The sequence below is a fragment of the Nyctibius grandis genome, chromosome 5, assembly GCF_013368605.1.
Source record: "Nyctibius grandis isolate bNycGra1 chromosome 5, bNycGra1.pri, whole genome shotgun sequence".
In the NCBI taxonomy this organism is placed as follows: Eukaryota; Metazoa; Chordata; class Aves; order Nyctibiiformes; family Nyctibiidae; genus Nyctibius; species Nyctibius grandis.
This window is the reverse complement of record NC_090662.1, coordinates 39,330,863-39,350,690: the sequence shown is the minus strand read 5'-3', so window position 1 is coordinate 39,350,690 and position 19,828 is coordinate 39,330,863. Positions and strand designations below refer to the sequence as shown.

General features: G+C 38.1%; 1 protein-coding gene across 5 annotated transcripts in view; it reads right to left on the bottom strand.

The window, feature by feature from the left end:
• USP15 (ubiquitin specific peptidase 15) overlaps nt 1–19,828 on the bottom strand; it is a 76,937-nt gene that overhangs the window by 12,506 nt on the left and 44,603 nt on the right. For 3 of the 5 annotated variants that reach the window (XM_068400793.1, XM_068400790.1, XM_068400792.1), the window contains 2 exons: nt 16,227–16,310; nt 9,496–9,640 (listed from right to left, as the gene is read on the bottom strand). In XM_068400793.1, the coding sequence (XP_068256894.1) occupies nt 9,496–9,640; nt 16,227–16,310 (229 nt within the window). Of the gene's footprint in view, nt 1–343; nt 443–9,495; nt 9,641–15,057; nt 15,434–16,226; nt 16,311–19,828 lie in introns of those variants that run through there. The other 2 variants (XM_068400794.1, XM_068400795.1) reach the window with 2 other exon arrangements.

Below are 19,828 nucleotides of genomic sequence, written 5' to 3'. Positions count from 1 at the left end.
CAGATCCATGTTGTCAGTTCTGAACTGATCCAGGCAGCTAAGAGGAGAAACACCTGGTCTCTCAAATCCATACAGAAGTGGTCAGAGTTTTCGAAAGATTATTTTTAGCATCAACCTAAGGGAATGGATGGACTACCAAGTTCCACCACATATCCAGGAACAATATAGTGCAAACTACGCTAAACTAACTATAAATAAAACTACACTTTGGGTAAAATTGCATGTTCAATCTGAGTTATGTGACAAATCCTACTGCCCAAAGAAGTCCTGCCCCTTCTCTGCTGATCCTCACCTGATTGCACAGTAAACATATTCATCTCACTAACCTGTCAAAAAACTATTTTTCTTCCTCACTTTTCTTCTGGATTATTTTTGGGCTGGTTTAGGAGATCAGATGAGTTCAGCTGATCAGCTTAGTGTGAAGAATGTCCAGAATAAGGAACTAAATAATGCAAAAATAGTAAATTTTTCCATAGGTTCTTAGTAAAGCACCACACGGTGTGCTGACCATATGTTCCCCGCCCCCCCCTCCCCCCCCCCCAAATTACGTTTTTCTAGTTTTCACCTGATAAATTAGTTTTGCCACTTTCTCAGAATATTAATTTATATTTGTATGTATAAGTCAAGAAGATTACTACAGATAGTTTCCCTTTTTCCTTGTAACAATTTCCACATTCCAACATAAGATGACACTGATGGTAGTACTGGAATGTACAAGTATCTATCTCAACACAGCAACTGCTGAGATACAGAGCTGACATCTTTTCTACAATATCAGATGCCACAACTTTAAAAAAAGTAGCTGCTAAAGAAAGTAATACAGTTGGCCATAAATGCACTGATCTTTTCAACATAACTAACAAAGCTAAATACTTACAAACGCGTTTATTTCTTGAAAAGGCTGACAATGGAGAACTATTTAAGATCATGATTAAAGTCACAGGGGAAGAAAGCATCCAGAAGCCAATTTGAAAGGAAGCCTACATTCTTATTTTCTCATGGTGTGATATGTTGTAGATTATCAAGGAAGCCTTATGGAAAGCATCAAAACAAAAACACAAACCACCCCAAAACCAAAACAAAACTATTAGAATGAAGATAATCTACTAGACAGCAAAGTCATCAGATTTATGCGCCCTGTTCAACTCGGTGGTTTTTGTTTGTTTTAAAACACAGCCATAGGGAAACTAACAACTATACTGACAGATGAAGAATAATAGAAACAAAAAAAGCTAAACAAATACAGTAAAACTACAGAAAAATGGTTATGAACTAAAGAGGTAACAGAATGGCATTCATTTCAGGTACTGCAGTCTCCACAATTAACCAACAAAACTTCTGTAAAGTGCTCATCTCTGAACCCAAACTGGTCGTTTAGCTAAAAGATCATGGGAAAAGACACAACAGAATATAGAAACTCCAAGACCAACTATGAGACAAACCACAGAAGAGAAGGATCGGTCTTCAGCATGACAAAGGTTAACACTGAAATTATAGTTCCATGTTACATATTAATTACTTGGAAAAAAAAGGGAAAAAAAGTATTTTTCTGTAGCAGAGCAATCTGTGGATAACTATTTATGTAATCATAATCAACCTCCAAGAAAACTGGGTAAACAATGCAACTGGACGGAACAATGCTTCACACATTTGTGCATTGACTGTATTATGCAACACTGCATGCATTGTTGATGTACCTACACATGCATTCAAACACCCTGGAAGAATTCTAAACTATTGAGTCAAAAAGGAGACCTAATCACCTGTAAAGACACATACAGTCTACTGTATAGAGAGCACAGCTGTAACTAGTAGGGTGTGGGAGGCATTAAGATGCACGAGAAAATGAATCACAGAATCACAGAATGGTTTCAGTTGGAAGGGACCTTAAAGATGATCTAGTTCCAACCCCCCTGCCATGGGCAGGTACACCTTTCCACTAGAACAGGTTGCTCAAAGTCCCATCCAATCTGGCCTTGAACACTGTCAGGGAGGGCCATCCACAACTTCTCTGGGCAACCTGTGCCAGTGTCTCACCACCCTCACAAGAAAGAATTTCTTCCTAGTATCTAATCTAAATCTTCCCTCTTTCAGTTTAAAACCGTTCCCCCTCATCCTGTCACTACTTGCCCCTTGTAAAAAGTCTCCAGTTTTCCTGTAGGCCCCCTTCAGGTACTGGAAGGCTTCTAGAAGGTCTCCCTGGAGCCTTCTCTTCTCCAGGCTGAACAGCCCCAACTCTCTCAGCCTGTCTTCATAGGAGAGGTGCTCCAGCCCTCTGATCATCTTCGTGGCCCTCCTCTGGACTCGTTCCAACAGTTCTATGTCCTTCTTATGTTGGGACCCCCAGAGCTGAATGCAGTATTCCAGGTGGGGTCTCACGAGAGCAGAGTAGAGGAGGCAGAATCACCTCCCTCGACCTGCTGGCCACGCTTCTTTTGATGCAGCCCAGGATACGGTTGGCTTTCTGGGCTGCAAGTGCACATTGCCAGCTCATGTTAAGCTTCTTGTCAACCATCACCCCTAAGTCCTTCTCCTCAGGACTGCTCTCAATCCATTCTCCACCCAGCCTGTATTTGTGCTTGGGACTGCCCTGACCCACATGCAGGACCTTGCACTTGGCCATGTTGAACTTCACGCGGTTTGCACAGGCCCAGCTCTCAAGCCTGTCGAGGTCCCTCTGGATGGCATCCCTTCCCTCCAGCGTGTCGACTGCACCACACAGCTTGGTGTCATCGGCAAACTTGCTGAGGGCACGCTCAATCCCACCGTCCATGCTGCTGATAAAGATGTTAAACAGGACCAGTCCCAATACAGACCCCTGAGGAACGCCACTCGTCACTGGTGTCCACTTGGACATCAACGGACTGTAACTCTTTGAGTGTGACCATCCAGCCAATTCCTTATCCACTGCCGTGGTCCATCCATCAAGTCCATGTCTCTCCAATTTAGAGACAAGGATGTCATGTGGGACAGTGTCAAATGCTTTGCACAAGTCTAGGTAGATGACATCAGTTGCTCTTCCCCTATCCACCAGCACTGTAACCCCATCGTAGAAGGCCACCAAATTTGTCAGGCATGATTTGCCCTTAGTGAAGCCATGTTGGCTGTCACCAATCACCTCAATAAATAATCTTTATTTTTAATGCCTTATATATATATAGCAATGCTGTAGCCTCACGGGAATACTGTAATTCCAATACTAGACAATAATCCTGTTAGCAAGTCCACCTGTCCTATGAAACTTTCATATAGGTGGAAAAATAATAATAAAAATAGTCACATTATCCTTCTCTAAATCCACATAATTTAAGTATGGGAAAACTCTCATAGAAGAGTTTGCAAGGACTCTGATTGTTTCATTGATAAAAAGAAAATAAAATGAATGAAGAAAGAGGGCCACCGAGACAGTCAGGGGGCTGGAGCACTTGCCCTGTGAGAAAAAGCTGAAGCATCAGGGCTTGTTCAGCCTGCAGAAGAGACTATTTCAGGAAGACCCACAGCAGCCTTCTAGTACCTACAGGGAAGTTAAGGAGAAGATGGAACCAGGCTCTTCATAGTGGTGCATGGTAGGAGGACAAGAAACAATGGACATAAATTGAAACAAGAGAAGTTAGGGATATAAAAGTTTTCACTGTAAGAACAGTCAAGCAGTGGAGATGAGAGGCTGTGCAGCCTTCTTGGAGGTTTTCAAGACCCAACTGGATGTAGCCCTGGGCAACCTGGTCTGACCTCAGAGCTGACCTTCCTTTGAGCAGGAGGTTCCACTAGAAACCTCCTGAAGTTCCTTCTAACCCAAACTATCCTATAATCCTAAGGTAACGAGGAAACATTTATTCACATCCCATAATGGATATTACATAGAAATAACGATAAAAATAAAATTTCAAAGCAAATAAAACATCATTATCTGTTATGCCAGTAAACTGGGGAAATGAGAAGCAGACAGTGAGATCATTAAATTGAGCTAAAAATTGAGTGTTCCTGTAAGTATCATGGTTCTTCAGCTGTCCCACTTAATAACAATTTTATGAAAGGGACATTGAAATTTCCTATTTCAACCTTCTAAGAAAAGACCAAGAGCTGGCTGACTGAAAGAAAGATCCAAGTAATAGGAGAAAAAGTAAATTACTTTACATCTGCCTATCCTACTTTTGTCTGATGCGCTCAGTGTCAGACGTGGTGAAAAGCACTCAGCTAGCACACCCCTTTAACCAACTGAAACAGCACTAAAAACCTAATCATTTCAGGTTTTGGTGAAAGATGTTTTGTTTTGTCTGGATAAACTCACAGCCATAAGTAACCCTAGACGGAATGTTAATCAGCTTTCTGAAGAAAGAAAATTGCTGAAATACCCCATTGCAAAGCTCTCAACAGCTGTTGTTCAAAAATCAAGTATATATAATCACATTGATGGGAAAAACATAATGAAAATGTGGAAACAAAAAGAAAAAGAAGTTTTTTTAATTAAAACATTTACTTTCATTCTTATTTTTGAATCACAAAATCAAGACTTTGTGAACTCTCAGGTTTTCACTGCAAAAGAAAAAAAACAACACATTTCCCACAGAGCTCTTATCACTAGTATCCCACCAAAAGGGCAAAGCAGTACTTAGGAAACATCCACAGGTGGCAGCACAGCAATGCTTCAGGAAATTCATATTTTTTCTAATTTTTTTGGCTTAGGACATAGCCATGGTTTTTTTTTTTTTTTTATCTTGATTTGGGTTCAAGCATTCATAATAATATGTTTTCATAAAGTCCACAAGCCCCCTTTCGTCCTTCCTGTTTTATTTAATGCTCAGTTGTGCAAAAGCAGACATTTAGGCCTTAATAATAAAAATCAAGCCTTAGGTGTTAGCACTGAAGTAAACTACGATTAGATACATGGAATACTACTTCAAAAGAATCTGAAAAATCTATACAAAGGAAAGTTCCAATACAACCAAAATATGAAATAATATTGAATTACTGCTTTTTAAAATAAGAAACAGCAACAAGACAACAGCATTTGGGAGAAATACAATGGTATCTTAACCTTCTTGGCCTTACTCGTACTCAGCGTGCAGCTGTTTATGGTACCACAGAGGATCTTACCCTTCTCTTCACAATCTCTCCTCTAGTTGTCTTGAGCTTTGTAACACTGAAAGACCCTACTTGGAAAAGCAAAGGTCTCTTTACAATAATCACTTAGAAGGATGAAGGGGCAAGCCTAACCTTACCCACACATTGAAGAACTATTAATGAATTTGCAAAAAAGTTTAAGAAACTGCCAGGATTATCACATTTCTACCTAGTATGGTTACAGGGCAAAAACCCTCAGACAAGTATGTCAGTCTCTGGAGAGCAAGATGTGCAAGGAACTGGCCCTCTTCTTCAAGAACCACTGATAACAGTTCTGATGCAAACCATCTTCACTGTACATGCGACGAGAGCAAGGAGAAGCTGTCTGAGAAATGAAGTGGTTTCTGAAGCAGAAATGGCTCTTATGTGAACACTAAGGGGCCTCAATGCTGTCTGGGAAGGATGAAGATCTGAGAAAGGTGGTGATGAGCAGGAGAGTGGATAAACTAAACTCTGCTTCTGTTGAAGGAAGCTACATTGATTACACTCAGCACTGACTGAACGGAAGGGATCAAAGCAGGGCTTTTGGAATATAAGATGAATGGAATTGGAAACTATTTCAGTGTTTAAAACTCTAAACTATTTTGTTTAAATAAAACAGATTTATCCTGATAAACAACCTGTGTTGACATAATTGTGAAGGAAGACCCCTTAAGAAAGTAAATAAGCTACAGTAGGTAACCAAAGCAGATCAGAGAATCACAGAATAGCTGAGGTTGGAAGGCATCTCTGGAGATTGTCTCGTCCAATTCCCTGCTCAAAGAAGGGTCACCTAGAGCAGGTTGCTTGGGACTATGTCCAGTCAGGTTTTGAGCATCTCCAAGGATGGAGGCTCCCTGGAAAACTTATTCCAGTGCTTGATAACCCTCACTGTAAAACAAGATTTCTTATATTTAAATCGAATTGCCTGTGCTTCAATTTGTACTCATTGCCTCCTGTCCTTTCAGTGGGCACCACTGAGAAGAGTTTGGTTCAGTTTTCTTTACTCACCCCCACCAGGTATTTATACACATTGATAAGATCACTCTGGAGCCTTCTCTTCTCCAGGCTGAACAGTTCCAGCTCTCAGTCTCTTCATGTAGGTCAGATGCTACAATCCCTTGATCACCTTTGTGGCCTCTCACTGGACTTGTATAACCCCCTCTCTCTGGTACTGGGGAGCCCAGGAGTGAACCCAGCACTACAGGGGTGTCTCACCGGTGCTGACTGGAAGGGAAGGATCACCTCTCTCAGCCTGCTGGTAACACTCTTCTCAATGCAGCCCAGGAGGCTGTTGGCTGCCTTGGCCACAAGGTCACATTGCTGGCTTGTGTTCAGCTTTTTGTCCACCAGGACCCCAGGTGCTTCTCTGCCAAGCTGCTTTCCATCCGGTCGCCCGCGCCCTCCCCTGCCCCAGTGTGTACTGATGCCTGCAGTTATTCCTTCTTGGGTACAGGCCTTTACATTTCGTTTGATTGAACTTCATGACGTTCCTGTTTGTCCATTTCTCCAGCCTGCTGAGGTCCCTCTGAATGGCAACACACAAATCTGGTGCACCAGTCCCTCCTTCCAGATTTGTGTCATTTCTAATCTTGCTGAGGGTGCACTCTGCTCCGTCATTCAGGTCAAAGCCTAGAGCACCCAATATTCCCAAGCAGAATTCCCTAATCCACATACTGTGCGGGCCCATTCCTTCATTGCTTCCAAGATCAGACAAGGTCAAATGTGTTCAGAGTGCTTTGGCCATAGGCATTACACCTCTAGCCAGAATAATCCAGTGTTACTTCAAAAACAGTAGAAGGTGAAATTAATGGCAAATTAGTGCAGGCAGTGCTACTGGAAAAAAGGTAGAAGTTAAGTGGTGGCAAAAGGAAGAAGACAGTAGAACTTGCAGTCTGCAAGACCTTAATGTGTTAAGAACACGTCATACTTTCACTAAAAGTGCTTTCGTGGATTTCTTAGATAACATTAAACTCTGAACAATACTTTCTTTGAGAGATATAGTAGGTGGAACTGAAAAATACTTTACAATTCCTTGCCAAGAAAGCTGCCAAATAATGCATTTGAAAAAATCACACCATCAAGGACATACTAAAGGTACCATGCCAAAGTAAAAGCTGCACTGCTCAATAAACATCTTATTTTCTTACCCAGAGCACTGTCTTGTGAATCAGCAAAATTGTATTTATTAATTTACACTACAGTTTCTCAGAACTTATTTGAACACTTGAATCCCTAGATATAACTGAAAAGCAATGAAGCCAAAGCTGACGTGATTTAGAACGCAGACCTCAGAATTAACTCCAGTTAACACAATGAGATACTGATGTGAACTGTAATAAGTTTGTTACGCTGTATAAGATTTCTAAGGGCAATAACCCATGCTTATAATTCTCACCCAAAAGGTTATTTTTACATCTACATATATGCAAATTAATGTACACCAATTTAATAAGAGTTTGCATAAGTAATCAAAATTATCCTTGTTTTTATCAGTCTAGCCTGACAAACAGTGTAGCATCATAAAAAAAATATTCCACTACGTACTAAGAATATTCTTTTAATTCAACTCTTAAAGGTCAATTCTGGTTCGCACACTAGACACAAAAATATATTCTTTTTTTCAATAGCATAATGACTCAATTCAGTAATCAAAGAGGTTACATATAGCATTTTTACTTAGAATGGACACTGCAAAATGTGTGTCCCTCCCTCTTTCAGTGTAGCCATATTTTGTGCAGCATGCTAAAAAAAAAATGAATTACTTCCTGCACTGTTCAACTTATCTTCAAGTATCCTCACAGAAACATTTTTAGAAACAAGAATAAGTTGAATTTTATGGATGCCTTACATAAATAAGTATGGAATAACCCCATATACCACTACAGGCTGGGAGCTGACTGGCTAGAAAGCAGCTTTGCATATTATGACCCAGTGGTCCTTTTCTGTGGAGAAGTGGAAGAGCCAGCAGTGCATCCCTGTGGCAAAGATGGCCAACTGCAAGTCTTCCCCTCTACTTGGCACTTGTAAGACTGCTGCTGGAGCACTGTCCTGTTTAGGGCTCCCCAGTGTAAGAAAGTGGAGAAGGGCCACCAACATGGTCGGTGGGCTGGAGAACGACATACAGGGAAAGGTTAAGAGCTGTATGCATTTGTTCAACCTGAAGAAGACAAGACTAAGGGGAGAGCTCATGGCTGTCTGCAGCTACCTAATGGGAGGCTACAGAGAAGTGGAGCCAGACTCTTCTCAGAAGTGCACAGTGACAGGACTAGTGTAATGGACACAACCAGGAGGCGGGACCCATGATCATTCTGGGGTTCCTTCTAACTCAAATTATTCTCCGATTCTATATACAAAGAAACGATAGAAAATCTGCACAGACTATGAAACTCTGGAATATTTCTTCTTTTGAACAAATTTCAACAATTTCGTAAACTTAGCTTACAAATGTATCTGAAACTACTTTTTTTCCTGAACAGGCTAAAAAAGGGATTCAACTTTTTTTTTTTTTTAATTTCACCCAAAGAAATCACAAACATAAGTCAGGAACCCTTGTGATGACAAAGGGGGAGATTAACTCTGAAGTATGCTTGGTTAAGATCTAGTATCTTTATACCCAGCAGGAAAAAAATGTGAACAAGAACTTAAATACACTTTACAGTTTTTTGACATAAGCCTGCTTTGATGACAAAACATGCGTTACCGAACTAAACAAAACGAAATTAAACTACTAGTTCTTTCTGATCATTAATTAATCTACCGCTGCAGCTTCCACTTAATAGTAAAAGGACTAAGATTTTTTTTGTCTTGGTAAGAGTAATACTAGGTATACTAGTATTTCTCTTGCACTCATAGCAAAGAAACAAGCTATTACATTCCTGTAAAATATCTAATCCGTGAAACAGCAGCTATTCAAAGGGGAAAGGTCAAAGGGAAATACATTCAAAGGTTCCCTGCATGTTAACCTGCGCACTAGAAGTACATGATAATTAGTTAGAAATAAAGGTCCAGTAATCCACTGGCCATCTACTTTTTGACACTTCAGCACTACAATCTGTACTCAAGCGCATCTCAAAATGAGAATGTATTTTTCATCATGTGCATGCGCAGCAATCACTACAAAAAGCAAAGAATCTCACTTAAGGGTTCACTCATGTAGAATGCTGGTCAAATCTCTTTCTGATATTGATCACTGTGCAAAACGAGGGGAAACAATGAATGCAGCTATGTAAATCAACTTTTGTAGTATACCAATATAGATGTATTATTTCCTCATTTTTAATCCTATCCTGGTATTTAATGGAGTCTCAGTATTAGTTTCCAAACATGACAAAATATAACAAGATATTAGTTTCCAAGTAATAAGACAATCTCATTTTATTCTTAAGTACGTACCTGAATTGCTGAATTCATGAAACATGTATTCCCCAAGTTACTCAGGCCACACAGGCCTGGCTGCTCATTGTGTCTTCCTGGCTCTGAATAATCATAATTCTTATAAGCAGTATATGATGGGAGACAATAGTTTGAATTTTTCACACTGTAAAAAAACAAAACACCTTTCACAATGTAAACAAGTACTCTACAGTACTTTAATACATACAAGTACTTTATAAAATTGCATGATTAAAAAATGTTAAAGTAACTTCCGTGAACAAGAAAGGATTTTAAAGAAGTATTTAACTTTGGTATATAACATTAATTTCAATTTAAAAGTCACCTGTGCCAATAACCAAAATCTAATGTACTGCAATAACCGTAATGATTATATCCCTACCCCTTTTTGATAGGAGCAGCTTCACAGCTTACTCTATTCTTCATTGCTCCATCAAATTTAATACACTCAGACTTTAGACACCACCAGCAGCAATCAATCATTTACGTCCCTTTTGCATCCTGCTACTGCAAGAGTGAGGTCGGTGCGAATGGGAATGCGGAGTTACACGTGAAAGCTGAGATTTCCAAGGCCACTGTGGCATAGGCTGCCTCACTGCATCAGAGAGTCTATTTATAGCTTCCGTGCTAGGACAGCACAATCCAGCATGCAAATGCAGAAAAGCCTTGAGAGGTAAAAAAAATGCGCAAAATGCCTTGTAACAACTTCATTATAAATCTCTATGATGCATCTGTTTGGAGAAACTGGAGAAGACTGAAATGGGTAAAATGGTAAGATTTAAAGCAATTTGTTTCCAGATGAAATCATGCAAATACTAAATATAAAATAACCTCAAAACAGTAAAGTAAGCATATCCGAGAACACTAGAAAGGCAGAAGAATCTTCTAAGAGGATCTAAGAGGATGATGCTCTGTAATATTACAGATGTTAGAAAAAAAACAACCAACCAGAAAGGTTAAACTCTTTCTTAAACTATTTCAGGCACTGATGATAATGAAATCTGCGTGATAGTAGCTTTGGCTGAAGTTCAAGAGTATTTCTGCAGTGACTAGACACTATTCACGTTAGAAGCAACATGAACAAAAATGTGAAAGTCAGTTGCTAAGAATGACAAAGAAAAATATGCAGTGCAAACCATCAATCCTGAGAAATGAGATTTACAATTGTAAAAATCTGAGGATGCAAGTGCCCAGTGGTACACACGAGCCATTATTCCTGAACAGCATCACACTCTTTACGTCCAACTGAATTCCAACTGTCCCCTCATTGCACAATTACTCACTTTTCATGAATAACAGTTGTTTTGTTTTAATCACAAGAGTTATTGAAAATTTCAAACAGAAGTGGAAAAAAATTTCTCCTGCTTCCGATGGCCTCAGAAATCTGTGTAGTTTATAGCTCCGTTGTCCATAAAGCTGCTGTTCTCAAACGTCTACATCTGATAATTTCTTTTTAATAGTTGACTTTCCTATCAGTCCTTCCCTTTTCCGTACACATGCATTTTCTCTGTGCTGTTGCTGGCCCCCAACCCAGTTAAGTGGCATTGTGTTTCCTGGTCATTCTCCATGAAAAATCCCTATAAAGTTAGTTTTGCCCGTTCAGCTTAATCCTAACTTAAATGCTTCACCCTAGTTTACACAAGATACTTTTTGAACTCCAGGGTCCACATACTCTTCAAGCGTGTTTCTGTGGTCAACACTTCCCTATCATTAGACTCACGCACGAGAGACCCCCACGGAAAATTTCCCTTCCACCCCGCCTTTGCGGCTGCAGTCCAGCTAAGTCCCTTAAGTTGGCAAGCCTTAGTTCCCCCAGGAAGAAAAAGCACAAGCTTGTCATTGGTGCTAATGCAACCACCACAATATAACCAACCCCTCAACCTCAGCTCAACACTCCACAGCAGCAATAGAAATGCACAGGTATGGGGTACACAATAAGCTTCTACTTTCAGCCCTGCTTACTTCCTACTGTTTTCCTCACCTGACTCTCAAAGATTACACTTTTCACATAGTTAACAGAAATATCTTTTGGAAATTTAGGAGATATAGGGGTACTAAACAGATTGAATGTAATTTTCCTGGGGATTTTCACTCCCCTTCTTTTTCCTTCTCTGCAACTTTTCCCGCCTTCACAAACTGCCACCTTAGGAGGGAGACTACAAAGCTAGGAAATAGAATTGGTGTCTTTTGGCTATAGTGAATTCATGTGAAAGATTTCCGCAAATTAGCTGAGTAACATCATGATAATTTAATTCAAGATAACTGTAATGCAAATAGATCCCCAGGGTTAGTTTGCTCTATGGGACAAACTGTCAGAGTTTACTTCTCAAAAGGGAAAGCCATTTCTGAGCTCTTTTATCTTCTGTACTGGCCCACAAAAATACACGAGGGGTTTAGAGAATATGGTTACCACACTCATCCCATGAGTCACCTCCATTCATATATTTTTCTTTCAGATTTTTTGTGATATTTTATCAAAACGTATCAAGCAAAATACAGCGCCTGCTACATGCAGGAGACTAGGAAATGTCTCTTTACAGCTTTATCAGTCTGCAAACTTCATTTTTTCTGGAAGAATTATTCTTTTTGAATTACATTGTGCCTCTGCTTTTCATACTTTTGAGACTGGACAAAAAATAAAGTATTATTAACAGCTAACAATGGAAAGCAAGTAAGGATGCAAGGCAAGTCTATGTAAACTTAATTCAAACAGAAATGCCCTGGAAAAAGTAACTTGCGATAGTGTGTCCCCAACCTCCATCTGCTTTTCCTGCAAAACCTTTAGAAAGTTGCCTTTAATGAAGGAACAATGCATGGAAAAGCAGAGGCGTAGTATTAGAATGGGGCAGTCAAGTAAGGGCAATAACAGAAAAGAAAACACTGATGGCTATGAGAAGAAATTGCTGCTCAAAAAATAAGGCAAGACTTGAAAAAGTGAAACCATCTTCAGACCCTTGAACAGCTAGACAGAGTTCTTGAAGTCGTGAAAAAGGTAAACTGAGGTTTCCACATGAGATTTTATTATCTGTAAATCTGTAAATTTTGAGTTGCATGTGCCATATTTGAAATGACTTTTACGTACTGCCTGTATCCTGCCTTTAAAGCTCAGAGCAGCTTTCAGATGATGATGAACCCAGAGAACTCATTGTGTAGTAGGAGTTCTGGGAAGCGTGGATTTGGAACAGAGAAGTTTGGAAAAGACACAATGTGACAGTGGAGTGCCATATACCAACTACAGGTGCTGCAAAAGGAATTTGAGTTGCAAGAACGAGCCCAGAAAATTAAAAGTTTGGAACACTTACTGAGCTCTGTAATATTTCAACCGCTTTAATGCACTGCCAATGTATTTTTGTGACCAGCCAATTTAACAAACCCGTAATTGGGTTCCATCAGTTTTTAGAGATGCCTGAAGCAGCAGGAGAGGCCCATGTCACTACACAAAGACTACTGTCTTTGTTATTGTTCACGATCATCTGGAGAGCAAAAGATAACAATCTATTTAAATAAAGTTAAAAAAAATCACCTTCCTCATAATATTTGCCTTTGTGTCAGGTGCAACATGAAGAAACTGTTTCTACAGATGATGCAATTAACATTTATACTTCTTGAAATAAGCATATTGAAATATACCAAGCATATGAACAAAGCTGCCAGCTGTCCGTCCTCTGACAAGCTGACACTACTGAATGATGAAGCAAGTCATTTTAGGAGCCTGAAACAAGTTACAAATGAAGAAAACAAAACAACTTTTCACTTAATTCCCCAAGCAAAATCCCTGTTCAACTGGTTTTAATCCCCTTCCCATACAATTTAAAAAATACCATATGTGACATGAAATGTATTCCTTTATGACAGCAATAAACAGAAATTCCAGTAAGACCTAAATGATGCGTGTCTCTCCCTGCTCTTCTGAAGCCACTAACACATATTATGCTAATTGTCCTATGTTATTCTTTCAACAAGATAACCTGTAAAGGCAAAAGAACATCAATGATCAATTATTTGGAATCCTCCATTCCACCAAATGCAAACTGACAATTACAGAAATGAAGGCTTTGGACCTGACAGAATTTGCACAAGCTATTTCTATTATCTAACGTATAACTAACTCAACACACAATTAAATATTTTACCAATTTGAGGCTTGCTATTAGAACACTTCCTGGATTAGACAAGTATTACAGAAATGTGTACCATATAAAGAAACATAATACTTTTCAGAGTTTTAACATAATTTGTACCCTATAGCCAAGCTACAATAATGGCAAAAACCAGCTTGCAATGACTAGCATTTATGACTATTACTACACACAACCTGTTGTTTGCTTTTTCTGCCTTACAAATCAGCTTTGTCAGCTAAAATTATCTTCCAAACAAATGATGCCATTTCTTTTAGAGTCATAGTGTCTCATCTCCATATGGAGGTGCCAATGGATCCTGGAAAGCCACAAATGTATAATTTCGCCATTGTACTAAAGATAATGCGCAATGTAAGAGACAGTAAGGCAGAAACATGAAAATAAATTCCAGGCAAAGCTGACATTAAGTAGTTAAGAAACTAATGAAAAGAAGATAGCATTAATTAATGGAAAAGAAGTGCTTTCTTAGACAAGGAGATATTTGCAAGAAGAGCAGAACACAGGAAGAAACTGATCTTAACCCAGAATGATATGATACAACTAAATACAGAGATATATCTTTCCATGTACATTTTGAAGCCAAAAATTCTTACTGCAACTGTATATACTTTAAAGTACATAGTGTATTAATAGATATGACTTCTTTATCACTGAACGAGTTAATCTTGAGCATGTATTCTGACAAAAGTGCTGCTAAAGATTCTCCTGTATTATATATTGTAGTGAATTATAAATTTGTCGTTTTTAAAATATTTAATTTAATCCCATTATAATTGGATTATTGAATTGTAAGGAAACGTTATACTTCTGCACTGAATATCTGCCTTACATAACATCCAGATATACAGTGTTTTGAGTTACAAGAGAAAAATGGCTGGTATTTCATAACACTATAGAGAACATGTACCTATTATCTGATATACAAATGTTTAAGTTATAGTTAAGGCACTTCAAAGGACCAATTCCTTATCAAATCTGAATTTTATATCACTTCCTTTTAAACACAAATTTCCGTTGAAAACAACCCAACCAAACAAAAAACAACCCCAGAAATCTACCTTACATTCTAAAAGCTCCCATTTTGGCTCCAAAATAAACCAACAAATAAAATCAGCTAAAGCAAGAGAAGAAACTATCTTTAAAAGCTGTAAGAGCTGGAAACAGGTTTCATAAGTGCTTCTTAAATATAACTACAGCATCACTAGGGAGAGCTAACATTAAAAAAATAAAAAAAAAAAAAGGGAGGAAAAAAATAATAAAAGAAAAAAGCCTTGCTGATTTGATTTAAAACAGTGGCTCCCTAGAAAAAAGTATCTGTTAAGCTTTGGTTTTGGCATTACAACTGTCTTTTGCATAAGCTATGGGGGAAGATTAGTTCTCAGCTGGAGGCTCAGCTCTGGTCAAGTAATTTTTCACACAATCATAGATACAATATACTTTTTATTTACTACACATTCACACACAGAGTACAATAGACTGCAGTTAAATACATGGATTTCAACTGTTTAACAGTGAGAGTTGGGGCTACTCACAATTGGTAGAAGCACAAGTGACACTTCACCCCTTAGGAAAAATCACTTCTGATAAATGCAGTATTTAACTGGAAGATATTGTATAAGATATTTAATATTTATGTCACCTTTTTATTATTTAACATCTTCATGTTTGAACACAAAATGCATGTTTGGAAAAATATTTTAAATTTGAATGAATGTAAGAATAAGCCTCTTCAATTTCCCCCAGCTTGCATTAAAGATGAGTGCTCTCTGGTTTCAAGCATTTGAAAGATGCTCCATTATCTGTTAAAGTGAAATAATTCCATGTTTTTCTATATTCACCAACTTTTTTACAGTTGTGTACAACAAAAAAAAAGATTACAGACAAAGTTGGCCACTGGAATATGAAAGTTCTTCTTTTAGAGTGTTTTATCACACTCTTTATTAAAATTCAGACTTGGAATATAAAGGAGAAAACCTTTAAAAGTGAGAAGCCTCTTTTACTAAGCCTCTGCTCATTGTAATATTCAAGCACACCTATCAGACTGATCTCTCAAATCTTCTATCAACTATCTAAGTTGCTGATAATTAATCAATAGCTATAATCACTATGACAACCATTATAGCTAAAACAATTAGCTGTAGTGGTCTCAAATCAATGTGTGTTACCACATATGCTACTACAATATCTTAGCATCTATAAATAAGGGAAAACCTGACCACCATAAATGTTAGTAGTTTATGCTTTTTTTGTTGTGCATCTAAATTCAGGCAGGATAATAACAACAACAATGTTTTTTTTAGCATGATAAACTCTAAATGAAGTCTTTATATATTTTCTTACAACGCTCAACATTCTTTTTAGTGTCTATTCTACTGAGGACTAAGAGTTACCAAACATCTTTTAACTGCATTTCATTTCCTGGTATCATGCTTTACAATACCTACACTATGAAATAGTGACCAGTAACAATTCACAACCCAAATATTGCAAAACAAATCAAGGAGTTATAGGTAGGAGTTATAATACATTGAAATTTGTTTATGTCACACTGGGGCAATTAAATTAAATAATGTTTTAAGGTATATTGCTTACTTTCTGTTGTTCATGTTGTTATAATTATTTGATAGAGATGGAGAGATCTTTGGTAAAGTTGAAAAATTGGATGCACCTGGGGACCTTTAAAAATATGAAAATGACAAATTAGAGAAAAACGCTGAGATATTAAAAACTATGAAAGAAAGCTAACAAATGAACAATCTATATAAATAAGCATGGTAAAGAAATATTTTTTTTAAAGCGGGCAAAGCACCAAAAATACCCAGGACATTCAGCCCTCAGAATCCATCTTTTAAAACTTGAAATGCTTCACAGTACTTTAAACTTTCATATCATGTTGAAGAAATAGAGCTATTCAAAACAAAAAGCAAATAAACAAACAAAATCACAGGCCACTGTACTAAAAAAATTGTTTTCAGTTTATATACTTCAAGGTTATCTAAAAAGCAGCATGAAATCATTTAACAAAAATTGTCTTATTAATATTGTTAAAAAAATTCCACGATATTATGCACAGTACTAAATAACCTTCAAAAAACCTTTTTTGCCAAAAGTAATAGCATTATCACTCATCCCCATTGTTTAAGCCTATTTTTAAATATAAAAATACTAATAATTTTAATCACAAAGACCCCCCAAACGTAACAATTAAATACAATATACAACTACCTTGCAGTGTATTTTTCTTCTGATCAAATCTTACAGATAACCATGGAAAAGGCTCTGAATAATTAAAGGAATTTAGGTACCTTCATGTTTTTGTGGGCCCTATGCAACTCCAAGTGGTTTGCAAAAAGCTCCAGCTGTTATTGCAAAGCTTTGAAATACGTATCGCAATACTAAGAGAAGAAATTCTGCAAGCTCTGGATTTTTTTAAGCACCTTTCAAAAACTAAACTCTGCAAGGAGATAACCATTTTTACACAAGAAATTTTCTTGAGTAGATTTTCACATTTATTTTCAACTTTTTATTAATAAACCTTTTCCAAATGAAAAGATATACCACCATGTGAAGAAAATGTTATTTATTTGAAGTATTCTGACCAACATTCCTAAAGCTTTCCCATAATTTCCTTTATCAGTCTAAATCCTCCTCTTTGAATATTATCTTCAAAGAAGTAAAATACACAGACTGTGTCCACAAGAAAGATATAAAATTGAAGTCAGTTTAACCCTACTAGAATTCAAGAGAAAAGTTAAATTATGCACATTCATACATGCAATTATTTTAGAAGAAGCTATTTGAACTGAGTAATTTTGAACTGAAATTGAACTTTTCAAAACAAATTTGAAGCTTCTATATGATTTAAACTAAACTCAAATGCAATACAGTTTTAAATTTAAAAACTCAATGTATAATTGTTGTCTAAAAAACTAAAAGAAACCAGAACAAGCTATATAAAGGTCTGGTTTCCACCAAAAACTAAAAATAGGTTAATTTGTTTCTTAGAGACGATGACAATCAGTAGTTTTACTCTTTGATAGCATTTGCTATCAATTACGAAGTGATAATAACAGGCAAACCAGTAAGAGATTCCTACTACTCTGAGGAGTGCAGCCTTTCTGCTTGCTTACAGCTGCTTACATTGCTAAATCCTGTGTGCAGAGAAGAGGAGAATTCGTTCACAGCTCTTACAGCTCTTAAGCTCCCACAGCTTACTTGTGGGAAAACTTTGTAACAATGTTGTCAGAAATGCCCCCCACCATTTAAAACAAAAAAATAAGATCAAAACAAGGATAATAATAAACCCTGAAAAGACAGTAAGTGCTAATGCTGAATGTACTGCCATACTTCAGTTCTGCCTTTAAAATTGTACAAAGAGAATGACCAACAGTATCTACTCTAAAAACAACTGCAATGACTTAGGAATCTCCTAAAACAAAATGAGTAATCAAATGTGCAACAAAAACTCAATTATGCTTTAAGTGTAAGGTTCTAAGACAAAGTCGGTATCCTTTTAGTAGTACACTAACTTCAGTATGTATTAATATTACTGTGGTGTTAAAACACCACAGAAAGATGTCCAAAGAATACAGTTACTTGCCTGACAAAAATAATCGATTTTAAACTCTTTAAAACCAATAATCAGTACGTGGCCTTGTTTCTCACACGTAAGAGAAGAGTAAACCAAATTCTCAACATAGCTGGAAAAACATCAGGAACTATGTAACAGATAACTTTGAAAGGTAACTTTTTATGATCTTACAAGCAAAACCCACAAAATTATTTATTATAGTTTAGCATTTTAACAGTCCAGCAAAAGACAGGATAAAAAACAAACTTTACTGTAGTCCTATGTCAAAACAGATAACTCAACATTAGATACTGACTTCCCTACACACCTCACTAACCCGATGGTTAAACTGCTCTATACTTTAACTCCCATGGCGATCCACAGTGGAGACATAAATACAGACGTCAGCAAAAACAACTGCAACCAGAACAACTCTTTTCCTCCAGTAATCTGTGGGCATCTGCTATAAATTGCCTGGATCAGGATAAAAAAAAAAAAAAGCAGACAAGGCTTCTTCAGACAACTGGAAGAAGCCTAACATTCACAGGCCTTAGTCCTTACAGAGGACTTTAACCACTGTGATACCTGCTGGTGGGACAACATAGCAGGGCACAAGCAATCCACGAAAGTTCTGGAGTGCATTGATGACAACTTCCTGACACAGGTGATTGAGGAGCCAACAAGGAGAGGTGCTTGGCTGGATCCGATACTTACAAACAAGGAGGAACTAGTTTGGGATGGGAAAGTTGAGGCCTTGGCTGCAATGACCATAAGATGGTGAAATTCAGGGTCCCAAGAGAGAGCAGAGCAGAAAGCAGTAACACAACCTTGGACTTCCAGAGAGCAGACTTTAGTCTTTTCAGGAATCTGCTTGGAAGAGTCCTGTGGGATACAGCCCTGGAGAGAAGAGGGGCCCAAGAGAGCTGGTTGATATTCAAGGACCATCTCCTCCAAGCTCAGGAATGGTCCATCTTGACAAGTAGAAAATCAAGAAAAGGCAGCAGGAAGCTTGCGTGGATGAACAAGGAGCTCCTGACCCAACTCAGACATGAAGAGAAAGTGTCTGAGAGAAAGCAGGGGCAGATAACCCAGAAGGAACACGGAGATACTGTGCAATTATGCAGGGATGAGGTGAGGAAAGCCAAAGACTAGCTGGTGTTAAATCTCGCAAGTGATGTGAAGGGCAACAAGAAAGATTCTACAAGTACACGAACAGCAAAAGGAAGACTAGGGAAAACATGGGCCACTGCCAAATGGGGCAGCGGCCTTGGTGTCAAAGGACGTGGAAAAGGCTGAGGTATTCAATGCCTTCTTTGTGTCAGTCTTTACCAGTAAGACTGGTTTTCAGGAATCCCTTGCCCCTGAAACAAAAATCTGGAGCAAGGCTGACTTACCCTCCATGGAGGACAATCAGATTAGGGAGCATCTAAACACACTGGAGATACATAAGACCGAGAGGCCTGATGGGATGCACCAACTGCTGAGCTGGTTGATGTTACTGTAATGGCACTCTTGTTTATTTTTGAAAGGTCCTGGCTATTGGGAGACGTTCCTGAAGACTGGTATAGAGCAAATGGCACTAATATCTTCAAGAGGGCAAGAGAGAAGATCTGGGGAGCTACAG